Source organism: Alosa pseudoharengus, unplaced genomic scaffold, assembly GCF_046254945.1.
Source record: "Alosa pseudoharengus isolate Yale_2024_CS ecotype anadromous, Long Island Sound unplaced genomic scaffold, YU_APseudo_1.1 YU_APseudo_1.1_scf_6, whole genome shotgun sequence".
NCBI classification, from domain to species: Eukaryota; Metazoa; Chordata; class Actinopteri; order Clupeiformes; family Clupeidae; genus Alosa; species Alosa pseudoharengus.
Window position 1 is genome coordinate 2,176,970 of NW_027468848.1, and position 10,542 is coordinate 2,187,511.

Here is a 10,542-nt window from a genome sequence, read left to right on the forward strand (position 1 = left end):
TTTGGAGATAATTATTTTTCTAAAAATTGAAAAAGGCCAAAAGTGCCCGGAGTTGAAGAAACCCAGTAAGAGAAAAGACAAGGTCTATACAAATTCACAGTCTGAATTATCCGGACATATTTATCTAGGCATGTTCGGTCTAACTTATCCTAACTTACATCTTACAATTTCTTGTTCTAATTGAGACAAATGACTGGCATGTTAAACTTTATATACACTTTTTGTAGCCTAGTTAGGCTACTTTTACCTAGCCTACATAGTGGGCGGTCCGTGTAACGATTTGCAGTGCTTTGTGCTATTTGCTCCATCCATCTGATCCAAATAAAAAATGTGTTCAATAATCCAATTTTCAATTTTTTTTAACTGGTCAGCAAATAGATAATTGCTGCTATTTTCTAAATGTGTCATTAGTCACGCAAGATAAAGAAAACAGAAACTGGATTGGAAACAAAAGTAAAATTCAGTTAATATTGGATTTTTGCCGGGTTTTTTTTTAATGTTTGGGGGGGGGGGGGGCTGATACATATTGGCGCGCGGTGTTGTAATCACATTTTATCAGCGGATGTAGAGATAGAGGGCTATCAAACACAGTTCAGCTTGCATCAAGGTGCCAAGCGATTGATAATGTCAGCTCGAGATCAGAACCTCAGATGCAGAGGGAGACATTGCTGTGTCCTGACACTTATGAGTAGGCCTACGTGTTCTAGCCTATGTTCTGGGAGGCTTTGAAGACCTACATGAGCATTACCAATGGACTTGAGCCCTAGCCTACAGGCCAATGTAGGCTATTTGCTGTTGAAATTAATAAATGGATAAACTGATAAATTAGGCTCACTGTTGTGTCTTCGTTTAGCCTAATGAAACCTAGTCTATAGTGTAAAGCGTTAAATAAGCAAAAATGCCATGTCAAACAGTGCTTGGGGTATAGCCTGCCCGGTATAGCCAAGACTGACGTCGATGGCAAAGCATTCTGCTTTGGGGAATTATTTGGTATGGCATGGCCATGGTATTCAAATATAGGCTAGGGCCTACTGTAGATATGTTCAACATAGGCTGAAAGTTATGTTTAACGTGCCTTGTTTTAGTTATTAATCTCTAAAGTAATGTCAAAATCACAAACAACTTCAGGCAGCGCTCTCTTCCACCATCTAGCCTGGCCCAGCAAGATGGTGTTCTCCCCCCGGTGCTCGTGGTTCAGTCCAACCACAAGCGCAAAAAAGGGAAATTGGAAAATTGACGCATCATTTCAATTTTTAACTTCTGAACAGAAAACCGTAACTCTGCTCAATTGAAAATCAAAATAAGCAACAATAACCCATTTACTGTGCCGTCCTAAAGAATGGATAACGGATTTTTAAGCCTATTTTTTATATTTTTTCATGTGAATTCTGCAAATAGAACATAGCACTGCAAAGCGTTACACGGACCGTGGGCCAATGGTATAGCCTATTGCTTCAAATTGATATAATAAATCCAAATTCCAAGTAGCTAACATTTTTCTACATGTTAAACAAAGAAATTTGTACATTAGGAAAATAGGTGAAATACCACAACGTTTGGTAAATAATGCCTACATTGTTTCCCCAAGAAGCCATTAGATTAGCCTACTTTCCCTCAAAAAATGTTCACCCTCCCTGCGCATACAGCTGTCTGCGCAACGACTCCGCAGCCATGACGCGGATGAATGTTTTCCGGCAGTCATCTACAACACGTATTTGTGTTTCAGCACGTCCATCTGGCTGACTGTAATGTTGCATTCAGAAGCCTATGGGCTTAATGGCAGTAGTATATTTTGACGGCCGTGCTTCACATCAAATGGCAGCCGTTGTCTGGGTGCAGATAACTGTAAGCTTTTTCGTCTTTTTACTATCAGCACCGAGTCAAGCCGCTCGGCTCTACACCGAAGATGATCCAGTGACTATACTGACCACCGACACACTGAAGCAGAATGTTCACAACTCTTCAACAGCTTGGCTGGTCCAGTTTTATTCATCGTGGTGTGGTCATTGCATCCAGTACTCGCCGACCTGGAAAGCCCTGGCGGGAGATGTCAAAGGTACGCTCGTTTCTTCAGTACCATATGGTGTCAGTCGGTGTTCTAGAATTCCTCTTTCAATGTGGAAGACTTTGATAGCAATGCGTGGCCAAAGCAGAAACCATTCGTTAACACAATCTGACACTAACGTTTATGCTAGCTGCTAACTGAGTTAAGTGTTAAAGCTTAATACAGAAATTCACTTTGTGTATGATCCATGTGTTACCATGTAATCGTTAGCCAAATATCCTTGTTCCTCAATATCATCTTACTACGTTAGCTCCTCGGACCTCGCCATACCATAGCGTGGAAAGCAAGTTAGCTTGCTAAGTGTCCACACCATAGATGTTAGTGCTTTAAATGTGAAAATAAATATGTGAATAGTGAGCTGGGTAAGTAGTTTCAACAAAGAGGGGTGTGGGATTTAAACTAAGCCCACTCAACTGCAACAAGTTTAAGTTTAGCTGCCACATCTCGCAGGGGCCGGGCAGTGACACTCCTTGCTATGAAAGGTACAGGTGATTTGTGCTCGGGCAAAGTTGTCACACAGCTGGCGCATAATATATCTGTCGATGTGTTTGTGAAGTTGTGCTGTTGCTGAGCCTCTCACACTTAATCGTAGCCGAGAAGCCACCGCCTGGTCTTTCAGAGCTGAACACACAAACGCCCCCGTTAAGCCCTGACGCAGCTGTTTGTCCGTGGACTTGCATACCCCCAGGCGCCGTGGCTGGCTTGTTAATAGTGGTGGGTTGTAACAAAGACCTGTGGCCTCTTTTCCCATTGTAGGCTAACTTTTATAGGCTACCTTATACACACACTAACTTTTACGTGGATCAAGCGGTAGTGCCTTGAAAACTACCCTTAACGCAACAGTTAACTTCGGTTGGATGAGCTAATTTGCTTACCAGATGATATCAGCAACAATCTTATGTGTTGGCCATAGTGAGCTGTTGGCCCGTGGTGGTTCAAAACAAGTGCCACACGGCAATGGCATGTCCTGAGGTTGGCTAGCATTGGACTGTGGGCCAGGTTTGGCCCCTGGGACAGGACAGGACAGGACAGGACAGGACAGGGCTAGACTCACTCAGTGCCAGAGCCAGAGGTCTCTTACAGTGAGCTGTTGTGCGCTTGCCGTACGTGGGATGAAGAGGTCTAGAACAGGTGTGAAATGGTGTGACTACTGACAAGTATTTCCGGTCAGTTCTGCTCTATTCACATATGCATGGTGCCCGTTGGTCCTGTGGTGCGGTCAGTTCTGCTCTATTAAAAACAAAGTTGAATGTCCGCACGGACCGTGCGGACATTCAACTTTGTTTTTGATTATTTGACCCTTTTGTCCTGCACCTGCGTTTTGGATGTGCGCACCTCTACCTGAGCTACAGTTCTGCTCTATTCACATATGCATGGTGCCCAGTGGTCCACATGGTGCATATGTGAATAGAGCCCTGTGGAGCAGGATGGCCTGAGAGTGTGGGTGGGCAGTGGGCAGTGTGGGTGGGTAGCAGCGTGAGTGGGCAGTGTAAGCAGCCAGACAGACACACACACACACACACACACACAGCCTCATGTGATCTCCACGCCGCTTCCAGCGCCATGTGGAAACTAAGAGCCTGGCAATAGCACAGAAGACCAGTGCTCGCTCAGGATACTTCTGATAACTTATCAAGTGTGTGTGTGTGTGTGTGTGTGTGTGTTGTGATGATGAGTGTGTCCTTGAGTATGTGTTCTGAGATGAGTGAGTGTGTGTATTCATGTCATGTAGGGGAGGCTTGTGTGTGTATCTGTATGAATGCTGAATGTGTTGGTATGTGAGAGATCAGTGTATTGGTGTGTGTTTTAGATTCATGTTTGTGTGTAAAAATGTCAAGCCTGCGTGTGTGTGTCTGTGTGTGTGTGTGTCTGTGTGTGTGTGTGCGTGCGTGCGCATCACTGAACGTTCTCCCTCTACCTTTGTTGGCACAAGCTGTCGTCCGCCTACCAGCTGTTCCACACACAATGGGGGTCACGGTGCACCCCCCCCCCCCACACACACACACAATGGGGGTCACGGTGCTCATTGTCCTGCTGCGACCCAGTCGTGCACCCCCCCCCCCCAACTCTCACCCCGAAACACACTCTCAGTCACACACTCTTAGGAGTGGAGCAGCTGGAGGATAGCAGAACATGCGGAGGTGGGCGTGGACACACACACACACACACTCACACACACACACACACTCGCACACACAGGTTCACCAACCTATCCATAGTTTAATACGAGACCCCCCCCCCCCCCCAAACACACTCTTTCTCTCACACACACACACCCTCCCATCACTTCATACTTTAATGCAAGGCACACACACACACACACACACACACACATTCATAGCTAAATACAAGAACCCCCCCCACACACACACACACACAGACACACAAACACACCCCAAAGAAGTGCTCACACATGCTCACACAGATGCCACCACAACTACAGTTTAGGATTCTCTGGAGACCCATACACACTAGGGGTGTAACGGTACACAGAAGTCACGGTTCGGTTCATACCTCAGTTCGGACATCACGGTTCGGTACGAGTTCGGTACAATGGAGGGAAAAGCAAAACAAAAATGCAGAAAGCATTTTTTTTTTGTACATGTCTCAGGCTGTACCACCTAGTGTCATACAGTCTCTTCCCTGAGCTATCTGCAACAGCCTGAAGTGTGTAAGATGTAGGCTAAACAGTACAATAATTACCCAGACTCCATCTGTAACTTGTAAACAAAATAAGACAATCAGCTATAAAACTGAAAATAGGCCTACAGCATCTCTTATTTCTGAAAGTGCAAATTACATAGAAAAATTATTTTTAAAAATCCACTTAAGCAAGACCTTCAACATCTGTGTTTAGTTGTATATGGAAGGGTCTACAATTTGCCTCAATATTTTTTTTTATTGTGTGTAAAGTAATAATCTAGCCAACTAACTGTGAAAATATCACACTATTTTGCCTTTTTTTAAAAAAACGAAATTGCTCCTTTCATTTCATAAACAGACTACAACTAGAAGTCACGTGACTTTGCCCTTTGACGTTAACTCACCGTAGCATGGTTTGTTTATTAGCCTGGTTATAGCGTTGTCACTTTATTTTGCTGTCTATGCACTTAACACTACCAGCTCCTCATGTGAGAAGTTACAAGTTACCCCAACATAAAGGTAATTACCACGCGATTTACATAGCTTTCTGTCATTACGAAATCATTTAATTTAAGCCATAGGTTTTGGCCCTATTTGTATGTGTATCCAAAGGCTGCTGAAGCGCAGGGAAAGTGTTTTCCCCTCGTTTCAGTGATTGGTAGCCTACATCATCTGGGTGATGGCTTCGAATATGTGTAGCATTTTTTCCACTCACATACCCAACAACTGCTGAACAACGCCGACACACAGTTTCATCTTATCCACCACTCTTTCGCCTGTACTAACGTTACTGTAACTGAAGTTCTCAAACTTGCGATCTTAAAGAGACCAGCGGATCCTCTAACTCTTGTGGGTCTGACCTTAGTGCTGCTAATGACTGACGGACTCGACCGACGACCTGACAAAAAAAACATAGGCGCCAATCAGAGCTTCAGAGCTAAGGCGAGGCTACAGATTAGCGTTAGGTGTCGCTAAAGAACTCCCGTAACTCTCGCTACTTAACAGTAATTGCGCATGACATTAATTAATCCGCACACGAGTTTTATGTATTTTTATACCGTGTATTCTCCGTGTAAATTCATGCACCGAACCGTGACGCCCGTACCGTTTCGGTTCAATACGAATACATGAACCGTTACACCCCTAATACACACACACACACACACACACACACACACACACACAGTTTACGATAGGACACCCCTCCCTATCTATAAGAGCATTGTCCTCTGTTGAAGAAGCTGTCTGTTCCCTGGCTGCCTTGTTTACATGTTGTGTTTACATGTTGTGTTTATGTGTTTACAAGTTGTGTTTACGTGTTGTGTTTACATGTTGTGTTTACGTGTTTACATGTTGTGTTTATATGTTGTGTTTATATGTTGTGTTTACGTGTTGTGATTACATGTTGTGATTACATGTTGTGTTTACGTGTTGTGTTTACATGTTGTGATGTTGTGTCCTGTTGCTGTGTTGTGTTGAAGTAAGTTCAGCACCTCTAAGAGAACTGATGTGATGAGCAGTGACCGGACAGGACGGGCCTCCTGCCGAGTAGCTTTATCCGTCTCTCACACCCAGCCATCAGAGAGGTGCGGCCTGGGCTCTCACACCCAGCCATCAGAGAGGTGCGGCCTGGGCTGCGCACGACGCCTGGCATCTCATCGTCTGGTTGCCAGGCAACACTGAAACTGAGGATGATACACTGGCACAGCCACTCGACCCTTGCCCCACCCCAACACAGTGCAGTGGTGACCGCCAGACACACACACACACACACACACACTTCCCATCAGGCAGAAGCACAGATGCCCGTTCTGCAGAACTGACCAGCAGGCGTAAGCACCCATACCCCCCCACCCCATCCCAGTCAGTCAGTCCGACAATCAGTCAGCCTGACCGTCCGGCAGAGGGCCATCAGACAGAGTCTCTCTGGGACTAATGCACTTCAGGCTCTGCCTCCCCTCCACCAGCTCCATGGCTTCATCACAAAGAGCATAGACTTCAAGATGCTTTAAAAGCCCTGTGGCCATGCAGCCACAGCCGCCGCCTAACCCACTTTACTGAGCTGCTCAGCATTAGATTGTCCCGAGGTCTCTGCCAGTAATCAGACACTAATGCGCCTGCTAATGCATTTGGGCTAGCCCATTCTACGCGCCTGCTAATGCATTTGGGCTAGCCCATTCTCCGCGCCTGCTAATGCATTTGGGCTAGCCCGGTCTCCGCGCTCAGACCATTCTCCGCGCCAGGGAGCCTGTCTAAAGCTCCAACCTACTCCCATGATGGCCTCTGCAGAGCCTGGGGGTCCTATGGGCAGGCCTGCACACTGCTGGGGGTCACTATGGGCAGGCCTTCACACTGCTGGGGGTCACTATGGGCAGGCCTTCACACTGCTGGGGGTCACTATGGGCAGGCCTGCACACTGCTGGGGGTCCTATGGGCAGGCCTGCACACTGCTGCAAAGGTCTAGGCACACTGCTGCAAATGTGTAGGTCTACAATAGGACTGCGTAGGTCTAGGACTGTAGGTCTACAATAGAACTGCGTAGATCTACAATAGGACTGTAGGTCTACAATAGGACAGGTCTAGGACTGTGTAGGTCTACAATAGGACTGCGTAGGTCTACAATAGGACTGTGTAGGTCTACAATAGGACTGCGTAGGTGTAGGACTGTGTAGGTCTACAATAGGACTGTGTAGGTCTACAATAGGACTGCGTAGGTCTACAAGTAGGTCTACTGTGTACTGTGTACTCAGTACACAGTACTCGGTGTACTGTGGCCTCAGTGTGTTGGTGTTCCTCTGAAGATGTCTGAAGCGAGTGAGGAAGGAGCTGAAGGATATTCTAAAGCCAGAGGGGGTGTTCAGGGTCGGCAAGCGTTGGCAAAATGTTGCAGCAACTCTCTTTTTGCTTTCCAACGTCTGGACTTTGGCCTTGATCTGGACCCTGTGTGAACAGGACAACTGTGGCAACGCATGCGTATGTACTGTATGCATATATATATATATATATATATATATATATATCCATCCATTCTCCTCTAGCAAATCAATGTCTTAGCTGGCATAGAAGTGTGTATGCAAATATGCAAATTTCAAGAATTTCCGGGATTTCCTAATCGAATGGTCAACATTTCCATGAAGAAATTGGCTAAACGTGGCCTTTATTATGCTGGACCTGGTGTTTGGTGTGTGAGGGTAGAAGCAGCCTCTTGGCTGGATCAGACACAGAGCAGGCTGTTATCTCTCAGGGTCAATATCAGTGATATGGGAAGGTGGGGTTCAAATAAGGATGATGTCTCATAGCAACAACACACACACAACACATTTCCACATGCGTTTTTCACAAACAAAATGTCTCACTGTAAACGTCTAAATGATCTAAACTAAACACGCTGTGTTTCCTTCTGTTTCCTGTAGACTGCCTACAGGCTCATCCACATCGGTCAATGTTTCTGTTAATGTTGTCTAAATCACGCTACGTTTCCTTCTGTCTCCTGTAGACTGGGAACAGGCCATCCGCATCGGAGTACTGGACTGCGCTCATGAGAAGAACTTTGACATCTGCAAGGAGTTTGAGATCCACTTTTACCCCACCTTTAGGGTAAGTCAGAGTGTAGGCTGCCGTTTTGCCCCATCTTTAGGGTATGTTAAGTGTGTATACTCTAGGGTGCTGTTTTACCCCACCTTTAGGGTAGTTAACCCACCTAAGGGGTAGTGGGTGTTGTTGACTAGGTGTAGCTGTATTGGGTGTTGTTGACTAGCTATAGTAGTTGTAGCTGTATTGGGTGTTGTTGACTAGCTGTAGTAGTTGTAGCTGTATTGGGTGTTGTTGACTAGCTGTAGTAGTTGTAGCTGTAGTGGGTGTTGTTGACTAGCTGTAGTAGTTGTAGCTGTATTGGGTGTTGTTGACTAGCTGTAGTAGTTGTAGCTGTATTGGGTGTTGTTGACTAGCTGTAGTAGTTGTAGCTGTATTGGGTGTTGTTGACTAGCTGTAGTAGTTGTAGCTGTATTGGGTGTTGTTGACTAGCTGTAGTAGTTGTAGCTGTATTGGGTGTTGTTGACTAGCTGTAGTAGTTGTAGCTGTATTGGGTGTTGTTGACTAGCTGTAGTAGTTGTAGCTGTATTGGGTGTTGTTGACTAGCTGTAGTAGTTGTAGCTGTATTGGGTGTTGTTGACTAGCTGTAGTAGTTGTAGCTGTATTGGGTGTTGTTGACTAGCTGTAGTAGTTGTAGCTGTATTGGGTGTTGTTGACTAGCTGTAGTGGGACTCTGTTTGCTCATGTTCTCTTTTTCTCATCAGTATTTCAAAGCACATGGCAGCAACACTGATGTCGGCAAAACATACAGGGGTAAGAGTCTCTCACACCTGTGATTCAAGAGTTGTGTGCACAGGTGTACTGGTGGTGTGTGTGTGTGTGTGTGTGTGTGATTATGACCATGTCTCTTGTGTTGGGGTGTAGGTCCCGACCGTGAGCTTCAGACCGTTAGACAGCTGATGGTGAACTTCCTGCAGAACCACACAAAGCAGGACTGGCCCTCTCACTGCCCTCCTCTAGAACCCTACAGGTGAGTTCAAGTTCTAGAATGGCATGAACATGACTGTTCCAAAATGAGTCACTTTCTAGTTCCATTTCCTAAGCAAATAAAATCCACATAAAACTGCAAGTCAGTTACAGAGACTCCGTGTGTGTGTGTGTGTGTGTGACTCAGTTCGGAGGACATTCTGGCATTACTGGGACACAAGTCGGAGCAGTACACAGCTGTCATTGTTGAGGATGCCGATTCCTACGTGGGGCGGGAGGTAAGAGGCACCTCACCTCCAACATGCAGTAGAAATAACAGCAGCAGATATGACCCATAATGCACCTCACCTCCAACATGCCTACTTATCCAGCTGCTATATGAGCAGCAGATATGACCCATAATGCACCTCACCTCCAACATGCCTACTTATCCAGCTGCTACATGTATATGAACAGCAGATATGACCCATAATGCACCTCACCTCCAACATGCAGTAGAAATAACAGCAGCAGATATGACCCATAATGCACCTCACCTCCAACATGCCTACTTATCCAGCTGCTATATGAACAGCAGATATGACCCATAACAGCAGCCGATATGACCCATGATGCACCTCACCTCCAACATGCAGTAGAAATAACAGCAGCCGATATGACCCATGATGCACCTCACCTCCAACATGCAGTAGAAATAACAGCAGCCGATATGACCCATGATGGGTTTTTTTATTCCTTTTCTCTTTCTTACAGTGTAAAGCATTTTGGTCAACCACAGGTTATTTTCAACTATGTCATATGAATGAAATTACTTGACTTCTTCAGGACAAATGCTATTGGTCAGTCAGATATGGGGGTTGAAGTATTGGTGTTGGTGTTGGTCAGAGAAATCTGTGCTTGAGGGAGCTTTTCTAGGGAAGCACTGGAATCATGCAATGAGAAAGTGTGTGTGTGTGTGTTGGAGGAGATTTAGTGTCAATGTTCAGTGACACAGCAAAAGTGTATTGTGTTGGGAATTTTGTTGTAGCAGTTTAAATTTACTTGCCAAAATACATTAATATATTTCCATGCAGAATTGGTGTATATCTGTTATTAGCTTTACTGCTTGCTTGAGTAATAAATGGGCATTGAGTTTTTATTCAACTCTGTTTATTCGATGCCCATTTATTCATCTAGTAAAAGATTCTTGACCACTACGCAGGGCCAGGTTAAGGTCATCTGGGGCCCGGGGCAGAGGCCTCCCCGAGGGCCCCCCCCCCCCCCATTTTTTTTTTCAATATATATTACTATTATTATTATTATCAATATACATAAGA

The 10,542-nt window shown here is 45.4% G+C and overlaps 1 protein-coding gene across 1 annotated transcript in view; it reads left to right on the top strand.

Moving 5' to 3' along the window:
* Nucleotides 1-1,708: 1,708 nt before the first annotated feature.
* qsox2 (quiescin Q6 sulfhydryl oxidase 2) overlaps nucleotides 1,709-10,542 on the top strand; it is a 27,872-nt gene continuing 19,038 nt past the window's right edge. Inside the window, exons 1-5 of the mRNA XM_076270149.1 lie at nucleotides 1,709-2,056; nucleotides 8,205-8,305; nucleotides 9,004-9,052; nucleotides 9,164-9,269; nucleotides 9,414-9,504. Coding sequence (XP_076126264.1) covers nucleotides 1,768-2,056; nucleotides 8,205-8,305; nucleotides 9,004-9,052; nucleotides 9,164-9,269; nucleotides 9,414-9,504 — 636 coding nt within the window. The 5' untranslated portion in view covers nucleotides 1,709-1,767. The remainder of the gene's footprint in view (nucleotides 2,057-8,204; nucleotides 8,306-9,003; nucleotides 9,053-9,163; nucleotides 9,270-9,413; nucleotides 9,505-10,542) is intronic.